The sequence below is a fragment of the Pleurodeles waltl genome, chromosome 12 (genome assembly GCF_031143425.1).
Source record: "Pleurodeles waltl isolate 20211129_DDA chromosome 12, aPleWal1.hap1.20221129, whole genome shotgun sequence".
Lineage (NCBI taxonomy): Eukaryota > Metazoa > Chordata > Amphibia > Caudata > Salamandridae > Pleurodeles > Pleurodeles waltl.
The window spans coordinates 618,841,824-618,865,566 of record NC_090451.1 but is presented as its reverse complement, the minus strand read 5'-3'; the positions used below and the strand labels follow the sequence as shown (position 1 = coordinate 618,865,566).

At 44.9% G+C, this 23,743-nt stretch overlaps 1 protein-coding gene across 3 annotated transcripts in view; it reads right to left on the bottom strand.

Annotated features, from left to right (window-relative positions):
- PIAS3 (protein inhibitor of activated STAT 3) overlaps nt 1–23,743 on the bottom strand; it is a 189,746-nt gene that overhangs the window by 43,865 nt on the left and 122,138 nt on the right. For all 3 annotated transcript variants that reach the window (XM_069217936.1, XM_069217937.1, XM_069217939.1), the window contains exon 6: nt 3,566–3,700. In XM_069217936.1, coding sequence (XP_069074037.1) covers nt 3,566–3,700 — 135 coding nt within the window. The remainder of the gene's footprint in view (nt 1–3,565; nt 3,701–23,743) is intronic.

The following is a 23,743-nucleotide window of genomic DNA, read 5'->3' as shown; positions in this document are numbered from 1 at the left end:
AACAGGCAGGAACCTAACTTGGATAAGCAACAGTCAGCATGCAACCTGTACTGCAGGCTACAATAATCAACTGTGCTCTGGTAGGAGACAGAAACAATAAGGAAGCGGATGGGCCTTGGGGAGAGATTAGCTGACTGAAAAATGGGGAGTCAGTGAGAGCAGTATCAGGTAGCTGTACCACAGTGGTAAGACATACTTGGTTAAAAAAAGAGGTGTAAGAGAGATAGGGAAATACAGTAGGGCATTACAGAATATGACAGAAGGCAGGGGCTCAATGAAAACAGCAGCCAAAGCCAGTTACAGCCCGGTGCCATCAATACACAGGTTACAAAAGAAGAGGAAGTCTGAGTTTCATAGGTCTCCAATGTTCAACTCAACAGACTGCAACTGAAGGCAAGCACCTTTTTATGATATACTAAAACATTACTTTTGACATTCCAGGAAAACACTGACTTTCCAATTATTTAACAGCAGATACTCCTAAAATGTGAACTGATACAACATAAACATGCCTTGAGTGACATCAGCCCTGGGCTTGCAAATCATTCAAGTGTGACTGGAGGGACCATGTTGAAATGCTGTTTACCAACATCCTAAAAACAGTTAGTTTTGAATGTGTGCAACATTTTCAAATACAAACTTTGCACTTCTAACTTTAAAAACGAAAATGTTGCTTCCTTGCAACCATCTGTTTGTATAGTGTTCAATTATTGATTCAAATACAATATATTTTTCTGAAATCTAGTGCTCGTATAGTAATATCAAACTTGTTTAGGATGTCGAAAAAACTTCTATGTATTCTTGGCACGCGTTCTTACAGGCTATATGTGTTTACACTGAGACTTGTGCCATATTTCCGTAGCTATTTATTGTCAACTGTAGCAACAGCATGCCTTCCCGTGTCCATAAGTAAGACTCGATTGTTTTGCTGCCTATGTATATCAATCCACCATTGTGAAACAGGCAAGTTGCACAACGGTGGGTTGATATGCATAGGGTGCTCCATGCACCAAAGTGATTCTCTTGAGTTTGAGGATACTCGCCTGTTGTTGATCCTCTTTCGGGGGACACTTTCTCTGCACTGACAGGTCTTGCATAGGTAGTCGCCATCCTTCCTTGGAGGTGTCTGCATTTATCATCTCTTGCAGCTGTAATTCTGCACAGCACAGGTTCTGACTGTTCCACCCTGAAGCTTGTGCTCAGACCTGAGTTCCCACAACTTGCCTGTTTGTGACAACTGATATGAATCCTAGAACTGGCCCATGTGCTGTCTTGCACTGCATTCTAGAACTATACAAGTCATAATGCCCTCCAGTAACATCCCTTCCCTTACTGGCAGATACTACGTGGTGTGTAACAGGAATCACCGGCAATGCTTGAATATACTTTTGCTGGTGTGAAAATCTAGGTATCCTTAAGGAATTTCTGAATTTTTGGGGGACAAAAGTGAGATCACGGTACAGCACAGACTATGGATTCAAATAAATAGTTTGCTTTGACAGGGCAGATCATCAGTGAAATGTCTACCCTTCCTCAAACCACTCTTCCAGATTTGGGTACACTTGAGTGAACTAGGCGTCACAAATGAGCTGCAGCCTCATACAAATATTTGGTGAACACTCTTGGATCAGACTTTATCCCAACTGAGAAACCTATATACTAATAATGTTTGACACTAACCACAAAAGCTAAGCACCTGTAAAGAACCAGAAACATTGGAATACGGAAGCAGACATCCTTCAAATTGTCTGTTCCTGGGATAATAGAAGAATCATTCTGTGAAACAATGTAATCCTTAAATACAGATTGCACATGCAGCAATTCAATGTTCGCAGGTTCAAGATGGGTCTTAGTGTTCCATCCTATTTTAGAAGTAAGGAGAAGAAGACACCTTTAGCCACATGATGATAGTCCCTCAGGTGAGATGGGGCTCAGTTTGCCTGTTTAAATGCTTTGTATTAGTTTCAGTTACTAAACAACTGACAATGAGGTGTTTTCTTGACCTCTATGCAATATCTGTTTTTAATAGCTACCAGGGGATGAGCCCGGACAGCCCCCATTTTGCGGAAAGGGGTAATACTAGCCTTATTAACCTCACCCGAAGAACAATAGCATTTTTTAGTTACCTTCCTGCTACCGATGATATTAACTGTAAAGAAGGTAATTAACAAATGCTTAATTACAGGGAGAACTTAATTGAAAGTATATTTTTCATAGCTATGCTCTTACCATCATCACCCATGGTCCTCTTCAAAGCCCTCCTCCACCAAATCAAAGCTATTGCTTCTGACAAATATACCTGTTTCAGTCTGGTCAGTGCTGAAGAGTGGCAGACATGCACTCGCAGGCTGTATTATAAGCCTGATTGTTTACACAGCAGTTAGGCCCATGAAAATCGAATGTTTCATATATAAAAATGTGCTTCATTTATTTTACTCTTTATACTATACATTCACAGTATTTTCAAGTTTATTTTTTTTGACATGATGAAGCATCCTAGTTGAGCAAATGATCACTTGACAACGGCTGAAATAAAACAATTGCCACCATACTCATTTCCAAGATATCTTTACCATAATGATTACAACATTATTTTATTATTAAGAGCTTCAAAACCAGACACATAAAATAAAGGAACACACTGACCACTTTTCTCTTTTTTAAAGGTTAAGTTATTCTGTCACCCACGATTCCTTTCTGGGAAGGAATTACCTCTATAAAGTCACAATTCCAGCAGTCATCCACCAAATCTCTTTTATGTAATACTGTGAGCACCTTCCACTAAGTAACACTTGGAACAGCCTCAAATTCCAACATCCCCACCTTAATGTCTTTAAATGTTTTTTTTTTATAGTTCCAAACAACTCTTCTGCTCCACAAATTGGGTTCCTAAATTTTACATATATTAAATATTTGCAGTTTTTGCATTACTTATTTTTCTTTGGTTTCTCTATCAATGTTTACAGTGAGATTTGTCCCTCAACATCCATGTTCTACAATTACTTGTTATTATTTACTCCTTTGTTAAAGTTTTTAGTTTTGATTATTCTGTTCTTGGTTTTAAAATTGTTGCTTTAAATATGTGGCTTTAACATAAGGTTTTCTGGAGCAAATAATATGGGCTTTTTTTTTTTTTTTAAATAAGTAGGTTTGATTTCTTCTAAGCGCCACACAGTATGTTTTACAAAACTATTTTACTCAGCAGTACAGAAGAATGTATAGTGTACCTATGTATTCATACTAGAAAACATAATACCCGCTTTTTAATCGTATCTGCTGAGTCTGTGCAATTTTCAGTCCAAGAAGCTTCTTAAGCGTCACTTTAAATAATTGCAGTTTTTAAAATGCTACAACAAACAACCACAAAATGTTTCACCCATTTATCTTTAAATCCTACAACAACCTACAACATGCACCATGATTTGGCTTTTTCCTCATCCACAATTTGTTCAACCCTGTTCCTTGTTTATGTCCTGCAAAGGTTATAGTAAGAGTGACACTGCATGACATTTCATAGAAAACATCCGATAACAAAGGAAATTTGGATATTCATCTTAGCACTTACTCGGCCGAACTCAGACGACCAGTTGACCACAATGGTATTAGGTAGGTTTGACGTGAGTCTTATAAGTGGGGAAATTTTGATTGGCTGGCTTGGTCGCTTTGGCTCAACACCGTTCTTAGTGGGGGGAAGATATCCCTGTAGTGGAAAAATGAAAATTGGTACAATGATAAACCTTATAGGGCCAAGTTCCTACATGAGGAAGCTACATTTACCTTAAAAAATTGTAAACTGGTGATCTTGTGAAAAACAAAAAAAAACATTTACTTACCTTTGGTAACACCTTATCTAGTAGAGATTCTAACTAACCGCATATTCTTTACCTCAGAATATTCCACAAGCGTCAGACTGGCTCCGGAAAATCTTGAACAGTAGTCTCTGGGCAGTGGTATTCTCTGTGTCGGTGTCATCTGTCCCTGATAAGACATGTGTGGTGCCTATACAGGCGCCACTCCAGTGCACTAACAATTTTTAAAAGAGACTATTTTCATCCCAGAAGCCCGGAGCAACCTCAGAAGGCTATGAAACCAGTGTGCAGTTTCTAAGAGCCTACAATGACCTATTTAAGTGGAAAAACAGTGCACAGAACAGGGAGGATGAGAGGGTCAGTAAGGAATCTGTGGCTAGATAGAGTTTCTACCAGGAAAGTTGTTACCAAAGGAATACAACTTGTTCATCTGATAGAGACTTCTAGCTACAAATTCCTTATCTTAGAATTAACACCAAAGCATGACCTTCCCAGAGGTAGGTATTGCTCCCTGATGCAGACCAAAAAGCCTTGAAGGACCGAATGGGCAACGTGACCTCTCACAACCACCCTGACTGTCAAGGCAGTAGTGTTTAGTAAACGTGCAGAGCAGCCCATGTAGTATCCAATCAGAAGTCCAGGGCAGCGACTTTGCAAGCTAACAGTGTCGTCGCAGCTGTGGCTCTGGTTTAATGAGCCTGCATGGGCTCAGAGAGGTGCTTCTTGGCCAGTGCAGAGCAGATCTTAATGCAAAGTGCAAAGCATCTGAAGATCGTCCGCTTATGCAAGCTTTGACTTTCCTCGGTCTACTGAACCCAACTAAGAGATGATCATCCACCCTGTGTTCCTTGGTGTGATCAATATATAAAACTTTTTAGGTCCAATTAGCAGAGTTTCCCCCTCCTCCTTGCAGGGATGAGGCAGAGCAAAGAAGGTCAGCATTGTGAAGCTTTGGCATATATGGAACAGGGTCACCACCTTTGGCAGAAAAGAGGCACTGGTTCGGAGAACCAGTTTGTCTGGGAAGAAGTTGGTGTATGGAGGATGAATAGAAAGGGCCTACAGCTCGCTGACCCTCCTGATCTAAGTGATGGTCACCAAGAACATTGTCTTGATGATTAGAAATCTTAGAGGGCAGCTATGCATGGGTTCAAAGGGGGAACACATCAAATAGATTAAAACTAAATTAAGATTCCACTGGGGCATAAAGAAAGGTTTGGGGGGAAACATGCTGAAGTTCTTTTAGAATATATGTCATAATGGATGACTTAAACATGGAGGGTTGGTCCGGCAACTGCAAAAATGCTGAGATGTCCAAATGATATCCCTTAACTGTGTCCAGAGCAAGTCCTCATCGGGCTAAAGATAAAGCCAAAACAAACAACAACAATTCAGACATAGATGCATAAACTGGGTCAACATGCTTCTTAGCACGCCAAGCCTCAAAGCTGTCCTAATGGTAGGCATTTACAGTTTTTGTCGATGGACACCTGCCTGCCAAGATGATATCACATACTTCGGAAGGAAGATCGACTACTCAACTGCTGCTACTCAATCTCCTTGCATGAAAGTGGAGGTTCGAATGTAGCACCTTGCCCTTTTGCTGCGACAGGACTTCCGCCAGAAAGGGCAGTCTGATCAAAGGACCTCTTCCTGCCCAATCCAGAGCTACTAGGATGACTTGGGCCTGGTCTGTCCTGATCTACAGAATTCCTGGCTGAAGTGGTATCAGTGGAAAGGTGGACTGTAGTCCAGATTCCCTGTCAAGATGAGAAGCGTCTCTGAGCAAGTGAGCTCCACCTTGGAATCTCCAGCGTACAGAAGTGCTGCGATTTTGTATTTTTGTTGACGGTGAATAGATCTACCCAAGATTCTCCCCAGTCGCAAAAGAGAGATTGCACAACCTTCCAGATAGAGATGCCATTTGTGATTCGCAAGGCACTGACGACTGAGTTTGTCACATGGTCAGCACCCTGACAGAGCCCGCCAAGTGTTGAACGACAAGGAAAATGTCCAGACATTGTAGTCATGTCCAGCGGTGCAGGACCTCCAGGCCCAGTGTCCACGACCTCACCCTGTTATTTGCAGTAACACATGGCAGTAGCGTTGTCCCATGAACAGCTGAATCAATCTTCCCTTGATGGATGGGAGAAAGTCTTTCAATGCCAAGCAATTTGCTCTCAACTCTCACAAACTGATGTGGAGCTGAAACTCCACCGGAGAACTGATTTTTCTGATCTCCACTTCTCCCAGATGGCAGCCCAAACATAGAAGTGATGCATCTGTCACCACTGTCATCTCTGGATGGGGAAGGGAGAAGGGTCTGCCGCTGACCCAATTGTGGTTCATCAGCCACCACTGTGGATCTTTCTATATCTGTACCAGGTCGGAGAGATTCCTCTGGTGCTGCGCCATCTCAAACGTCATATCCCACAGCAAAGCCTGCATAAGCTATCAAGTGTACTTCACCAGCAGGATGCAGGAGACCATCAGACCCAGCAGTCTCCAAGTCAGTCTCACCAATCCAGATTTTAGGCCGAAACAAAGGTATAGCCCTGATATCCTGTACTTTTCACTCGGGGAACTTGGGCGGGTTGAGGACAGCAGCAAATAGGCGTACACTGCACTGTGTCCAGAATGGCTTAGGTGAAAGAAAGCATTGGAGAGGTGGTCAGGTGTGACTTTGGCACATTTATAGTGAGCACCAGCAAATTCAGAAGGTCCATATTAGTCTAGAGGTGGATGGCGACTGCCAGTGGCGAGCTCACCATCAACAGCCAGTTTTAAGGTCGGCGAAGACTGGAAACCCTGACCTCCACAGATGGGCTGCAATCACCTCCATCACTTTTGTGAACACCAGATTGCTAGTGGTAATGCCAAAAGGGAGTACAGCAAACTGAAAGTGCTTGTGGGCCACTGTGAACTGCAGCTTGTAGTAGTAGCCTGGCAGGACGGGGACATGGAAATAAGGGTCCTGCAAGTCCAATGCTGCCATCCAGTCTCCAGAATCCAAGGCAGAAATGCCCTGAGCCAAAGTGAGCATTTAAATTTCTCCTTTTTAGGTATTGGCAAGAAAACGCTTTTGCTGTCTCAAGACATGTTGTATATACTTTGTGGGCTTAGGGCCCACCTATGCTTTCCATTTGCTGGCTCCATCATCGCTCTCCTATTATTTCTCATTTGACCATGGCATGCATATGTCATGCCTTTTGCTGTGTTTAGCCCACCCCGAGAGCAGAGACCAAGTACTATATAAATACACTGGTCACCATTTTAACATATGTTTAGGAATGAAAATGTCACTTACCCAGTGTACATCTGTTCGTGGCATTAGTCGCTGCAGATTCACATGTTGAGCACAGTCCGCTGCCTGGTGTTGGGCTCGGAGTATTACAAGTTGTTTTTCTTCGAAGAAGTCTTTTTTGGTCACGGACCGAAGGACTCCTCCCTCTTCGGCTCCATTGCGCATGGGCGTCGACTCCATCTTAGATTGTTTTCCCCGCAGAGGGTGAGGCTGGAGTTGTTTCCTATAAATAGTGCCCATGCAATGGAGTGAATACGTATGTACATAAAAAGTTTATAATAATTATTTACAAATGTACAAATGTTTAAGATTTAAGATTTACTTCTAAACGGCTACAGGCTTCCCGGGGAGGCGGGAGGGCACATGTGAATCTGCAGCGACTAATGCCACGAACAGATGTACACTGGGTAAGTGACATTTTCAGTTCGATGGCATATGTTGCTGCAGATACACATGTTGAGCATAGACTATAAAGCAGTTACCTCCCCTAAAAGCGGTGGTTTAGCCTGTAGGAGTTGAAGTAGTTTGGAATAATGTTCTTAGTACAGCTTGGCCCACTGTAGCTTGTTGTGCATTTAGTACATCTACACAGTAGTGTTTAGTAAATGTATGAGGCGTAGACCAGGTTGCAGCCTTACATATTTCGCTCATAGGAATGTTTCCTAGAAAGGCCATTGTAGCACCTTTCTTTCTGGTTGAGTGTGCCTTTGGTGTAATAGGCAATTCTCTCTTGGCTTTAAGATAGCATGTTTGAATACATCTGACTATCCATCTAGCAATGCCTTGTTTAGAGATTGGATTTCCTATGTGTGGTTTTTGAAAAGCTATGAACAGTTGTTTTGTTTTCCTGATTAACTTTGTTCTGTCAATGTAGTACATTAGTGCTCTTTTGATGTCTAATGTATGTAGTGCCCTTTCAGCCACGGAATCTGGCTGTGGGAAGAACACTGGTAATTCTACTGTTTGATTTAAATGGAATGGTGAGATTACTTTTGGTAGAAATTTTGGATTTGTTCTTAGAACTATTTTATTTTTGTGTATATGAATAAATGGTTCTTGTATGGTAAATGCCTGTATTTCACTTACTCTTCTGAGGGATGTGATTGCAATGAGAAATGCGACTTTCCACGTTAAATATTGCATTTCACAGGAATGCATGGGTTCAAAAGGTGGACCCATGAGTCTTGTTAAGACGATGTTAAGGTTCCATGAAGGAACTGGTGGTGTTCTTGGTGGTATAATTCTTTTTAGCCCTTCCATGAATGCTTTAATAACTGGTATTCTAAATAGAGACGATGAATGAGTAGTTTGTAGGTAAGCAGATATTGCTGCGAGGTGTATTTTTATAGATGAAAAAGCGAGGGTTGCTTTTTGCAAATGTAGTAATTATCCCACTATGTCCTTTGTAGAGGCATGCAATGGTTGGATTTGATTGGTATGGCAGTAGCAAACAAATCTTTTCCACTTAGATGCATAGCAGTGTCTAGTGGAAGCTTTTCTAGCTTGTTTTATGACCTCCAAACATTCTTGTGTGAGGTCTAAGTGTCCGAATTCTAGGATTTCAGGAGCCAAATTGCTAGATTCAATGATGCTGGGTTTGGATGCCTGATCTGTTGTTTGTGTTGTGTTAACAGATCTGGTCTGTTGGGTAGTTTGACATGCGGTACTAGGGAAAAGTCTAGTAGAGTTGTATACCAAGGTTGTCTTGCCCATGTGGGTGCTATCAGTATGAGTTTGAGTTGGTTTTGACTCAATTTGTTTACTAGATATGGAAGGAGAGGGGGAAAAGCGTATGCAAATATCCCTGACCAACTCATCCATAGAGCATTGCCTTGTGATTCGCGGTGTGGGTACCTGGATGCGAAGTTTTGGCATTTTGCGTTTTCTTTTGTTGCGAACAAATCTATCTGGGGTGTTCCCCAAATTTGAAAGTAATTGTTCAGAACTTGGGGGTGAATTTCCCATTCGTGGACTTGTTGGTGATCTCGCGAAAGGTTGTCTGCTAGTTGGTTTTGGATCTCTGGAATAAATTGTGCTATTAGGCGAATGTGGTTGTGAATCGCCCACTGCCATATTTTTTGTGTTAGGAGACACAATTGTGTTGAGTGTGTTCCTCCTTGTTTGTTTAAATAATACATTGTTGTCATGTTGTCTGTTTTGACAAGAATGTATTTGTGTGTTATTATGGGTTGAAAGGCTTTTAACGCTAGAAATACTGCTAACAGTTCTAGGTAATTTATATGAAATTTTGTTTGGTGTACGTCCCATTGTCCTTGAATGCTGTGGTGATTGAGGTGTGCTCCCCACCCTGTCATGGAAGCATCTGTTGTTATAACGTATTGAGGCACTGGGTCCTGAAATGTCCGCCCTTTGTTTAAATTGTTGCTGTTCCACCATAGAAGCGAGAGGTATGTTTGGCGGTCTACCAACACCAGATCTAGAAGTTGACCCTGTGCTTGTGACCATTGTGATGCTAGGCACTGTTGTAAGGGTCGCATGTGTAGTCTTGCGTTTGGGACAATGGCTATGCATGATGACATCATGCCTAGAAGTTTTAGCACAAATTTTGCTTGTATCTTTTGGTTTGGAAACATAGCACTTATTACCTTGTGGAATGCTTGAACTCTTTGTGGACTTGGAGTGGCAATTCCTTTTGATGTGTTGATGGTTGCCCCTAGATATTGTTGTGTCTGACACGGTTCGAGGTGTGACTTTGTATAGTTGATGGAGAAACCCAGTTTGTGAAGGGTTTGTATGACATATGTGGTGTTGTTTGTGCACTTTCTTACTGTGTTGGTCTTGATTAGCCAATCGTCTAGATAAGGAAACACATGTATTTGTTGTCTCCTGATATGTGCTGCTACTACTGCTAGACATTTTGTGAATACTCTTGGTGCAGTTGTTATTCCGAATGGCAACACCTTGAATTGGTAATGTATTCCTTTGAATACGAACCTTAGGTACTTTCTGTGAGAAGGATGTATCGGTATATGAAAGTACGCATCTTTTAGGTCTAATGTGGTCATGTAATCTTGCTGTTTGAGCAGTGGAATGATGTCTTGTAGTGTGACCATGTGAAAGTGGTCCGATATGATGTAGGTATTTAGTGTCCTGAGATCTAATATTGGTCTTAATGTTTTGTCTTTTTTTGGAATTAGAAAGTACAGGGAGTAAACTCCTGTGTTTTTTTGTTGTACTGGTACTAATTCTATTGCATCCTTTTGCAGTAGTGCTTGAACTTCTAGTCCTAAAAGTTCTAAATGTTGTAGTGACATTTTGCGTGTTTTTGGAGGGATGTTTGGTGGGAATTTGTGGAATTCTATGCAATAGCCATGTTGGATTATTGCTAGTACCCAATTGTCTGTTGTAATCTGCTGCCAAGATTGGTAGAATTGGCTTAGTCTTCCCCCCACTGGTGTTGAGTGAAGGGGTTGTGTGACTTGAAAGTCACTGTTTAGGTGGAGGTGTTTTTGGAGTTTGGAATTTTCCCCTACTCCTTGGGAATTGACCCCCTCTATATCCCCTGAAACCTCCCCTTTGGAATGAACCCTGATAGGGTGTGGTTCTTGTTTGTTGGCTGGTGGTGTCTGTGGGTTGGCCACGAAACCCCCCTCTAAATGGAGTTTTTCTAAAAGAGCCTCTGCTCTGCGGGGAGTAGAGTGCGCCCATGGCTTTGGCCGTGTCTGTGTCCTTTTTAAGTTTTTCAATGGCTGTGTCCACTTCAAGGCCAAAAAGTTGTTTTTCGTTGAAGGGCATATTAAGGACAGCCTGCTGGATTTCAGGTTTGAACCCTGAAGTGCGGAGCCATGCGTGTCTCCTTATGGTGACAGCAGTGTTGACTGTTCTTGCTGCAGTATCGGCTGCGTCCATTGTAGAGCGGATTTGATTGTTCGAGATCGTTTGTCCCTCTTCAACTATTTGCTGCGCCCTTTTTTGGTATTCCTGGGGAAGATGGTCTATGAGAAGTTGCATCTCATCCCAGTGTGCGCGGTCATATCGGGCTAGCAGCGCTTGAGAATTTGCGATGCGCCATTGGTTGGCTGCCTGTGATGCGACTCTTTTTCCCGCCGCATCAAATTTTCGGCTTTCTTTGTCCGGAGGTGGGGCGTCGCCAGATGTATGGGAATTTGCTCTTTTGCGAGCTGCCCCTACTACTACGGAGTCAGGTGGTAACTGCGAAGTAATAAACACTGGGTCTGTGGGTGGTGGTTTATATTTCTTATCCACCCTTGGGGTGATGGCTCTTGATTTTACGGGCTCTTCAAAAATTTGTTTTGCGTGCCGTAACATCCCTGGTAGCATTGGGAGACATTGATATTGGCTATGTGTAGCCGAGAGGGTGTTAAATAAAAAATCATCCTCTATAGGATCGGAATGCAGTTGGACATTGTGGAATTCTGCTGCCCTAGCCACCAGTTGCGAGTATGAGGTACTGTCCTCTGGCGGTGACGGCTTTGTGGGGTATGAATCGGGATCATTGTCCGGCACTGGGGTGTCGTATAAGTCCCAAGCGTCTTGATCCTGATTATCTTGACTTATAGTAGTTTGCGCTGGTGAGTGCATTTGTGGCGGAGTTTGTGCCGGCGATGCCTGTTGTGGTGGAGAGGGCGGAGGCGTGACTTTTTTAACCACTTTGGCTTGTGGTTGTGCGTCATCCTTGAGAAATCCGATCCTTCTTTTTCTCATTATTGGGGGAAGGGTTGATATCTTCCCTGTGTCTTGTTGGATGTACAGTCTCTTTTGTGTGTAGTCTGATTCTACACTTTGGAGCTCTTGTCCAAATCTGTGCATCTGGCCACTTATTCCTTGTTCCTCTGTGTAGGAAGGAGGTGTGGAACTTTTCGGCGCCGAGAGAGAATCTTTTATCGGCTTCGGTACCGACTGAATTTTTGTGGCTTTCGGCAGTGTGTCTCGGTGCCGGCATCTTGTTTTTGCTTCTCGGAGCCGCTATCTCGGCTCCGAGGTTGCTCCATGGCGGTCCCTCGACCGGAGTCGGGTGTCTTCGCTATGGGCGTGCCCTTTTTCGGCGCCTTCGACGGGTCGCCGGTTTTATGGGTCGAGCCATGGCCTGTTGGCAGTGGCGTCCCCTGGGCTTTTGTTTTTTCGATGGTCTTTATTTTCGACGTCTTACTCACGGTTTGTTGTTGTTGTTCGACGTCGGAGTCTCCGGATTCTGAGTCCGGAACCGAGAATGTTTCCTCTTCGTCGTCGAAACGTTGTTTTGTCGGCGTGGACGCCATTTGTAGACGCATGGCTCTTCGGTCCCGGAGTGTTTTTCTGGACCGGAAGGCTCGATAGGCCTCACAGGTATCCTCCTTGTGCTCGGGGGACAAGCACAAGTTACAGACCAAGTGCTGATCTGTATAAGGATACTTACTGTGACATTTTGGGCAGAAACGGAACGGGGTCCGTTCCATCGGCTTCGGCGTCACACGCGGTCGGGCCGACCAGGCCCCGATGGGGGATCGAAGCTACCCCAAAGTCTTCCGATGATCGGTGTCGATGTACCTAACTATCCCGATACCGAACGGAACAATACCGACGCTTTCTTCCGAGATTCTGACTAACTTTCCAAACCGAAACACGGAGCGAAAAGGAACACGTCCGAACCCGACAGCGGAAAAAAACAATCTAAGATGGAGTCGACGCCCATGCGCAATGGAGCCGAAGAGGGAGGAGTCCTTCGGTCCCGTGACCAAAAAAGACTTCTTCGAAGAAAAACAACTTGTAATACTCCGAGCCCAACACCAGGCAGCGGACTGTGCTCAACATGTGTATCTGCAGCAACATATGCCATCGAACCTACTTTTCTCTTTCTTGAAAAGGAATAGTTTTTACTTGCTTGTAGCAGCCGCGTTTTTGTTCACACTGGTGTGCATATTCCGGAAACTGATCAAAAGGCACCGTACTCGTCGGAGTGCTGTGTGTCTAAATGCTGAAGCGAGTTCCTTCGCTTGTTTTCCAACACTGGAAGTAGTTTCCTGACCACCGCGGACAGTCAGTATTAATCTCCATGAAGACTTGGAGAAATGTGGGGCGATGTTTACATCTGCAAGGTGATGTGTGCTTACTTTTCAGGTGCTATATTTTTTTGAGATATCGCACTCTTTTACTCTGTCATTCAGCTACAGTTAAGAGTGTGGCTTTATTGATTATTTTGTTCACTTTTTCCACTTCTTTGCCATGGTATAGCTCTTTATTTGTATACTCATTCTGTGAGGGTCAATTCTGGTGTGACCAGTGATGTGGCTAATTTTCTGTTTGTGTATGCACACTTTTTCCCCTTTCCTTTCAGACTTTGGTTTCGTAATGTTCCCAGTGTCACTGCTTGCCTGTCCTAAATTCCCCGCATCGCTGCTTGTCCCGTCCTTCTCCTCCGTTGCTGTTTGAGAAGGCATCTTCACACTGATTATTGTTTTGTCCTGTCTTTGTTGCTCCTAAGGTATCTACGATCTTGGACTTAAAACATATGGGTAGAAACGCTGAATGCTGCGTGCGTGTTCAGATTGTGTTTTTAACACTTTTCTGGGATAGGGAAACAAAGGATTTACAGGAAATGTGTTTAATGTAAATGGGCAAGGGGAGGCTCTAAACGAGGGCTAACTTGAATTGAAAGGTGTACAGGTCACCCAGAGTGGCACCAAGGCTCATCTCACCATTACATCGGGTAGCTTCATCAGTTCATCGTTGTTTCCCCTGATGCCTTACCAATGCTTTTTTCCCCAACAGCTTTACTGTCTCTTCGCAATCTGAGCTCTCTTACCACTCCATTTCCATTCTTCAGTGGCAGAGACTAGCGCTTTAACAGACTTTTGTTTCGGGAGGGGCGCGGTGGAGGCGACACCATGTACTGACTTACACTGTGCATATGCTACACCAATTTCGCATCAAGTGATTCTTGGGTTGGGAAGTGATCACAGCGGGCCAGTTGCGCTGTATCACTGGACAGGAGAGATGAGGCTCTGATTCCTGTCCAAGAGCTGCCCTGTGCACCTTCTGCTCTTCCTGATACCCATGTGCATGGTTTGCTGTATCTGCCATTTCCCTGCAGCAGAGAAGCACCTGCACTAAACGCATCATGGTAAGGAAACACATTCACTCGGGCCAGCTTCCTGTCTGTGGCGTTGCTGGGGCACCCTCCAGATGAAGCACTGCAATGTAACATACTTGCTAGGGTTTTATGCCTAATATTGGTTACTTTTACCAGGTTGTTTTGCTACAATGCTTTATTGCTTTTACACGTACAGTGACAAATCCATGGTAGATTTAGCTAGCTACCTGAATTAAAAGTTTGCTCTTTTTAGTCCTCATTCAGCATGGTTAATTCTTGAGATGGCTTGAATGTGTTCCTGGAATAAAACATTAGTGAGACAAGACCCTTTGGAGAATGCCATCACATTTTGACTGTTGCTGTGACAGTTACACAATTTTTTAGGTTGAGCATAGCAGCGCACAAGCACAGCTCTTCTCCACATGTAATCTATTCTGTGGGCTTTAACCACGCTCACCTCACCAATATCACTTTCATTTGTTCCTGGGCCTGCCTTTCAAAAACCCTTTCACGCAGTTTGCAAACGCTTTTGTTTGTCCCGCCTTGCGGCAGTTTTGTTACTGTGTTGGAGACTAGCCTTCTTACATGGATTATTGGATGAACGGCGAGATACCATAGAGTGGTGCACTATTTGTTTTTTTTGCCTCTTCGCTTCGCTCTCTGCGGCAGTACGTTTCTTCTTCTTACTTGGTTTTGGGCATCTTGCTGTTTCTTTGCGATGTCTGCGGAGTCTTTTTTATTTTTTGCAGTTTTATGTAGCGCAAACTCGACACAAAGGTTTGGGAGGCTTTATTTTTCTTTTGCAGTTTTATATAGTGCCAACTTGATACAAAAGTATTACAACGCTTTACATGAGCACCAGTTCAATTACACAAGAACACATCCATTTTTGGTAGCAAAGGGAGATGAAGTGATTTGCCCAGAATCACAGGATGTTGAGACTGAAACCGTGTTCCCCAGCACCAAAGTCGGCAGCTCTTTCGCCACATCCCCTCCCCTAGAGTTCTGTGCGTGTTGGGGCAGTCTGGGAATAACTCAGTTTTTTTTTATATAGCGCTTGGTAATACAGGTTCTGTCATTTCATAATGCTGCAAAGCAGGTGACATTCATAACAAAATCGCTATAATTCATTTGCAGTTTAACTACCTCTTCTGTCATTCTCTTTGTATACAGTCAATGTTTTAAAAGTTAGGCTGGTATTGCCAATGTAGAGGAATCATTCCTTTAAAAAGTTTAACACACAGAAATATATGGCTGCTCCCTTTTCTTTGCTCTTAACCTCTTTGTTCATTCTCCAACTAAAAACCTCATTCTCCAACTAAAAACAATTTGTAGAGTCACTGCACCTTTTTCATAATATTGTTAAAATAATGTTCTTTCTTTGATACGCTTCTTCTCAGTCTATTCAAAATGCAACATCTTTGTATTTTTTTTAAAAACATGTATTTATGCATTTTTATTCAGCAACACAATAGAGTGCATGGTAATAGGTGCCAGTATCATAAAAGGGAAGTAATCGCCAGTTTGTCCAGCATAAAAAATCAACACAGCTGTCGAGACAGTAAGCAAATTGTAGATTTTGTGAATCCAAATAATTCTCACTCTGCAGTATCACCTCTATTATATAAAGCGGGGTTGTATCTCCTCATTATTATTCAGAGTCCGAGTCAGTATCAGTATCACTGTACTCATTAAAATATTCCAAATCATCCCCTAGGCTACCAAATCCCCCATGACCTTATTAGTATGAGAGAGCCTCATATGTTGTTCCTCAGAGACTCCCCAGTCCAACACGTCCTTCACACATAGGACCTCACTAAGAGTCCGTGGCCCCATCCATCCTATCACTATTTTATATTTTGCGAGGCGTAATGCCTGTTGTAGGAGTTTGTATGAGATCTTGCATCCTTTGGGCTGCCGTACCGCCCCCCCTAAGTAGGCATGCATCTGATGCCATAGGGATATCTATTCCTACTGCTTTAGAGATGTGGAGTGATACCATTTCCCAGGATCTATGGACCTCCATACAGTACTAAGCCAGATCAAGAAAGGTAGGCACATCCTCCCCACAACGGTTACACCTTGCCCTCGTATTGGGATCAATACAGTTGAGTCGGGCCAGTGTTATGTATGTGTGATGCAAGAAATTGAAGTGGAGTCATTTAAATTGATTAATACAAGATACTGTTTTCACTAGACTGCAACCATTATCACAGTCCGAGTCGGAAATAGGTTCCCCTAGGTCTGCTTCACAGGAAGCCCTCCCCTTATATTCCCTGTTTGTTTGATCCCCTCTGAATGCTCTGTAGAACAGGGAAATAAGGTCTCTACTCACCACTCAATGAAGCAATCCCCACCATGGTCTGTGAGGGTGTAGGGGCTGCTGAGTGTGCGTACCAGAGTTCTTTTGCAGTATTTTCCAATTTAGCCTAGTGCAGGAAGTGTCCCTGTCCTACGTCGAAAGCAGCCTGTGCTTCCTCAAGTGTGATAAAGGCTTTCCCTTGATATAGATCCCCTGCTATAAGGCACCCTCCCTCCACCTTTCCATGGACATATCCCGGTCAACAGAGTGGAAGGCCGCTGAATCCCATAAGGATAACTCCCTGTTTAAGTACCCTCTTCACCACTGTTTCCCATAGGTGTGCTCCTATGTGGACCCAAATAGGGCACCTGGGCATCTGTCTGACCTCACCTCATTAAAAGACGTAGCAACGTGTCCCACCTCATCGCTCTCTGCAGGTTCCGCTTCTCCCAGTTGACATCATTGGTAAGCCACCTGGCAGCATGCTGTAGATGCTCTGCATAATAGTATAGTCGTTTACCTGGGAGAGCTAGACCACCCTCCATCATGTCCCTTTTTAGTACAGACAAGGCAACCCTTATACGTTTCCTTGCCCAAACCAGCGAGACAAGTAGGCCATCTAGGGTCAAAACGAATTTTTCATGTAGTGGAAAGAGCACATTTTGTACTAAATAAAGACATCTAGTAAGGAAGACCATTTTTGCAAACTGTTGCCCCCTCCGCCCCGCCATGACCGATAGAGGGAGTGTATTCCATAAGCCAACTGATTTAGTGAGACCCCCTCAACATTAATGCGCTGATGATCCATCAGCGTCCCGTGACCATGATGCTCAGATACCAGAAACTCTCCTGTTCTCATCTGATACTCAGGTCTGGCAATTAGTCCCGTGGCACCCGGGCCAGTCTCCTTAAGGGAAACAGCAGCGTTTTCCTAAGATTAACCCGCAAGCCCAACACAAGTTTAAAGCTCTCAAGGTTCTGCATTATCACAAGTACTGCCTCAGCAGAAGATTGGACATACACCAGTGCATCGTCAGCATACAAAGAAACAACATGGGTTATCTCGCTCACTCGAATGCCCCCAACTCTCTGCCCAATAGAATGGCCATAGGTTTGAGTGCCAAGGCAAATAACAGTGAGAGAGGGCATCCATTGCGGGTACACTACTCAACCAACCTGTTGTAATTTAGTAGCGATTAGATTAAGCATTAGCAGAAGACATCTTGTATTTAGCAACTATTGTGAACATTTCGCGGAATCCATTTTGTATTCATGGCAGCCATTATGTCTGCCACATGCTGCCATGTGCTCGCCATGTGCTCTGTCCTACCTTCCTGTTAACTACTCTTGAAAATCTGTCTAATGACAAGTTATATTTAGCATCTCCCACTTTGCACATGCCCAGTAAGCTCTGCAGCTGTTAGTAATTAGTAACCAACAGTAATGTGTCTACTAGTCCTTGAAAACTGTTAGCCCCTCCTACCTGTCGACTGTGCATTTCCATATGACCTTATATGTATACAAGTCTTGCTTCTATAATTGTACCACCTTCTTTTAGCCCCTGCGTGGGCATAAAAGGACCATGCTCTCTTAGTTCAGTGTGGTACTTCAAACATTACCGAAGGGTGCTGTTTGAACTGTGGTACCACCTCATGAGGTTTAATAAACTTTGTCTTTTATTTCAGTTTCTGTGCCAACTTCTTCCTATATGGTCTGAGGACTTTGTGCAGAGAAGGGCGAACCCCTTGCACTAGTAGGCCTTGCTGAGGCTTACTTCGACAAACCAAGACTCAGAAATCTTCCTTCCACCTTTACGCAGGTGACGGGCCAAAGCCCATCTCTTGCATCACTCATGAGTTAGCTCCTTCGTACTGTCTTGAATGCTTTCTCAATATCTAACAACACGAGGGTAAGGTCCCGGCCTAACCCCACAGTCTCATGTAAGACATGGATCAAGCGCCGCAGGTTTAAGGCCATGCTGCTTGAGGGCATAAACCCAACTGATTCTCATGGACCAGGGTATGGACAACTCCCTGCCGCTGTAATGGCAATACTTTGCAGAGTATTTTAACATCAGTACTGATCATAATGACGGGTCTGTAGGATGAGGGGTCCACAGGGTCTCCCTCCGGCTTCAACAAAAGGCTAATGATGCCCTCGCGCATAGTCGGGGTCAGGATGCTGAGGCTTTGCGCCTTCAAAAAGACATGCATCAATTTGTACCCTGAGGACAGAGTATGCCTGAAGAACTTGGTGAGGAAGATCCACAACAATGTCTCGTGCATCATCCGGTATGATGCGGGCAGAGCCACCCCTATGAAAAAAATCTCCCAGGATAGACTTCCTCGCTCTCATTAAATACAGCATGGAAGTGCGACACCGGGAACGTCACTATGTCACGCCGATGTGTCAGCACCTGTCGCCCCGGATCTTGGATCTGTAACATGGGCGGTATCTTCTGCTCTCAGGCTAGTAGTCGGACAGATTTATACCCCTCTCTGTGTAGTCTCTGTCTAAAAGAGGTGAGGGTATGTCTATCTAGAGATGCCTATAGTCCTTGTAAGTCTTGTTGAATCTGCACCACCTCACCGAGTGGTGGCAAGACTGCTTCGTCCCTGTGTAGTGTTGCTAGCCTCCGCTCTCGACTCTCAATGTCTCTGACTAGTTGTTTCCAGACCCCACGTCACCCTGATACAGACGCTTCACAAAACAGCTTTAAGTGCCTCCCACTTTGTTGCCGGTGAACAAGTCGATCCCCAGTTGCCATCCACGTATGTCTGGAGCGTTTCTCAAATTGTCTCTCGGCAGGTCGCATTGGTTAGTAGGTCCAGAGGCATGTGCCAGCATCGAGCGACATGTGCGTCCCCACTGCCCAGCCCAGGGACAGCAACAATGGAGCATTATCAGACATGTATCTACCCAAGTGTTCAACTTTCCCCAGCGCCCCAGGGTCTAATCCTGTGGCAAGGAGTCTGTCAAGGCGGCTCTATGTAGAATGTGTTGATGAATGACTGGTATACCGATGTGTTTGTGGGTGTAATGCGCACCAGCTATCAAGCATACGCAGGTTCTGCATGACTTGGGCCAAGGATTCAGTCATTTGGAGCTTAGTGCTATGTTTTTGGTGGGTGGGGGTCTCAGTCCCCATCTAGGACACAATTATAGTCGCCTGCCCATACAATGGGTGTCGCGGTTCTCAACGGTCTTACCCTCGCAGCGGAGAGGCGTAGGGGAACGGTCCTTGTTCCGACGGGTTCTGCTCTGGCCGAGGTAGGGGCGACCCCTTCCGGTAGCCACGGTGCTGTTTGGTATGAGCGAACCACTACAGTCCGTGCCCTCCAGAAGGAGTCCCAGAGGAAAAACCCCAGTAGGGTAAAAAACCTCCACAGGAACTCCCTGAAACGAAAAGGAGGACATCAGGGTATTAGGACCGCAGTTCAGGAAGGCAGGAAAACAAAGCAAATCAGGAACAGACAGGATTCGCAGAAGGATATCAAATAGGAGCGTGACTATCACCAAGGAGTGTTGCAACGCAATGAACAGGCAGTTGGAATCCCCTTAAATACCCCTGGACAGGAAACAGGAAACAGGAAGTAGAACACCGCCATCTTGGATTGGGGAAAAGAAAACAGTAATGAATTAGGTATGTGTGTTAGACAATGCATGCTGGGTAGAGAGGAAGTGGTAAGCATGCTGGGAAGAGAAAAAAGGCAAGTATAAAGAACCCCCAGTGTAAGGGTTCGGTTTGTCCTAGGAACATCGGTAAGTGGTGGTGGGCAGGTGAATACATGCAAGAGAAATAAATGTTAAGCGCATAATGCGCTGTGTGCGGCCATGCCTGAAACCCCCTCGGGGTTTCAGGCTCTGCCGCGTCTGCCTTTAAGGCAGAACTTGAAAAAGGGGGAGCGGCGAGCGCCGTGACCCCCAGACCGGCTCCCTGGAGCCTTTATGGCCCTCGCCGGAGCCGCGGCGACCCCCGCGACCTGGGTGTCTGCCTCGGCGTCTACCGCGGCCCGGGCGTCGGCCGCGGCAAAATTAACGTGCCGCGCCGCGGCAACCTGAGCCCGCGGCCGCAGCGAGCGCTGCGGTGTAACAGTATGCCCCCTCCCCGAGGCCCCGGGTTTGTGAGGGAAGAGCCGAAAAAAGCGGCGGATTAAAAGAGGAGCATGGACCGAAGAGGCATCCTCCCAGGAACACTCACTCAAAGGGTACCCCTTCCAATGAATAAGGTATTGGAGGCGCCCATGGAAAAATCGAGAGTCACAGACCTCCTGCACTTCGTATTCAGGCACATTGTCAACCAACAAAGGAGGGGGACAGGGCAACTGCCTATGAAAGAGATCAGGACGGTAAGGTTTCAGTTGCGAGACATGGAATACTGGGTGGATCTTCCATGTCTGAGGTAGGCGAAGACGCATGGACACTGGGTTGATCTTCTTGAGAATGAGAAAGGGACCATAAAAGCGGGGCTTGAATTTGTTTTGGGTGAGTCGGAGAGGTAGGAATCTAGAGGAGAGCCAGACCTTATCATGGACTTGATATAGAGGAGCCGCACAGCGTCTCCTATCTGCTATTGTCTTCATGCGGGACTTGGTGGACACAAGGTTAGAATGGATAATTCGCTGTATACCCCGTAGCTGTCGAACGAAAGAGGAGATGGCGGGAAGGTTGGAGTTGTCTCTCAGGGGAGTTGGGAAGGCCCTGGGATGGAAACCATAGGAGCCATAGAAAGGAGAGACTTTAGAGGCACTGTGTAGAGAGTTATTATAGGAGAATTCGGCAAGCGGTAAGTAGGGAGCCCAATTACTTTGTGTAGCGTTACAGAAGCTACGTAAGTACTGCTCGAGACCCTGATTGAGTCGTTCTGTTTGTCCATTGGTTTGAGGGTGGAACCCGGATGACAAGGCCACCTGGATCCCCAAGATCTTGCAGAATTGGTTCCAGAAACGGGAGATATATTGGGGACCTCTGTCTGATATAATAACTTGGGGTAGCCCATGTAGCCTGAAAATTTCTTGAGTAAAGACCTGACTTAACTCCTTTGCCGTGGGTAACTTTCTCAAGGCCGTGAAGTGGGCCATCTTGGTGAAGGAGTCCACAGTTACCATTATGACGTGGTTTCCCATTGAGGAAGGTAAGGCGCACATAAAATCGGTGGATATGGTAAGCCATGGGCCTGGGGGAACAGGTAATGGGCGGAGTAAGCCCACAGGTCTGGTTCGGGGTGTCTTGGCTTGAGCACATGTAGGACAGGATAACACATATGCCTCAGTGTCAGCCTTGAGAGTTGGCCACCAGAAAGAGCGAAGCAAAAGATCTTGAGTCGCTTTCACTCCTCGATGACCCGCAATAGGAGAATCATGGCACATGTGTAAGGCTTCGATTTGCACTGTTTTAGTGGGTAAAAACAGGGCCTTATCATGATAATAGTAGTCATGATCTATGTGCAGCTGTGGACGTAACCTCTTTAGTTCTGTTTCGTGTAGACGGGCATATTCAGACTTAACTTGATCTAAAAAGGTCTGTGCTACCCCTATGATTTTATTGTTGTCGAATAAGTTTTGAACCGCGGAATCACCGCACCCAGGATAACGTCGGGACAGGGCATCCGCCAGGATGTTCTGAGAACCAGGGATGTAGGTGATATAGAAATCATACTGGCTGAAGAAGAAGGCCCATTGAGCTTGCCGGCTATTTTGGCACTGGAAATTTCTTAAACACTGTAGATTTCTATGATCGGTCCGGGCTTCGAAGGGCTCCTTTGATCCCATCAAAAAGTGTCTCCATTCAGTGCACGCGACCTTTAAGGCGAGTAATTCGCGTTCTAGCACGGAATAGTTTCGCTCAGAATCAGATAGAATGTGGGATAGATAGAATACAGGGTGTTCTAGGTCATCATTGTCTTGTCTTTGTAACAAGGCAGCCCCAATGGCTCTTTCTGAGGCGTCTGTGACAACAATGAATTGTTTGCTAGTGTCTGGGTGTCGAAGAATAGGGGCTTGACTAAAGGCTTTCTTTAAGTCCTGAAAAGCTGACTCAGCACCTGGTGTCCAACAAAAACCTTTCTTTAGGTGTTCCTTTTTGAGGGTTTGAGTAATGAAGCTGGTTCTCTGGGCAAAGTCTGCTATGAACTGCCGGTAGAAGTTGGCTAGTCCCAGAAAACATTGAGTCTCCTTGATGGAAGAAGGAGATGGCCAGTTCAATATAGCCTGTACTTTGTCTGAGTCCATGGCAATTCCGGTTTGGTCTATACAGTATCCCAAATATTTCACTTCTATCTGATCAAATTCGCATTTTTCAGGCTTACAGAACAAATGATGTTGTCGGAGTCTTTCTAAGACTTGGCGGACGTGTTTGGAATGTTCCTCTGGATGAACCGAATAAATTAGGATATCGTCAAGATACACTACCACTGTTTGTTGCAAAAGATCAGAAAAGATAGAATCCATGAATCTTTGAAAGATGGACGGGGCATTAGTGAGTCCGAAGGGCATTACTCTATATTCGTAGTGACCAAAAGGTGTTCTAAAGGCGGTCTTCCACTCATCACCTTCTCTGACTCTTAGCAGATGATAGGCTCCTCGGAGATCCAGCTTAGTGAACCTCTTGGCTCCTCTGACTGCTTCTAAGATGTCTTTGATGAGGGGTAGCGGATACCGGTCTTTGATAGTGATCCTGTTTAACCCTCTGAAGTCGATACAGGGACGCAGGTCTTTGGTTTTCTTTGGTACAAAGAAAAGAGGAGCCCCGGTGGGTGAAGAGGAGGGAGTTATTAACCCACTTTGTAGATTCTCATCTAGGTACTCCTTCAGAATTTGTTTCTCTGGTTCGGTGAGGGAGTACATCCGCCCAAAAGGAACTACAGTGTCTGGCTCTAAAGAAATGGCACTGTCGTATTCTCTGTGGGGTGGCAATTCAGGTCTTTCTGGCTTCTGGAATACATCGATATAGTCCTGATACTGTCTGGGAACTCCCTGTAGAACATTAATGGATCCTCCCACCTGGGCAGGTGCTGTTGAGAGACTTTTTGGGGACCAATAATCCCCGGCCGGATAGCAATGGTGTTGACAAAAATGGGAGGATAACGAAATGTTTTTTGTTTCCCAGTTGATGTAAGGATTGTGCCGTGTAAGCCATGGAATTCCCAGGATCATGACATGGTGTGGTGATGAGATTAAGTCAAACGAGAGAATTTCCTGATGTTTACCGAACTGTAAACAGAAAGTAGGGGTGGTGTATTGTACCGGTCCAGAGGCCAAGAGTGACCCATCAACAGT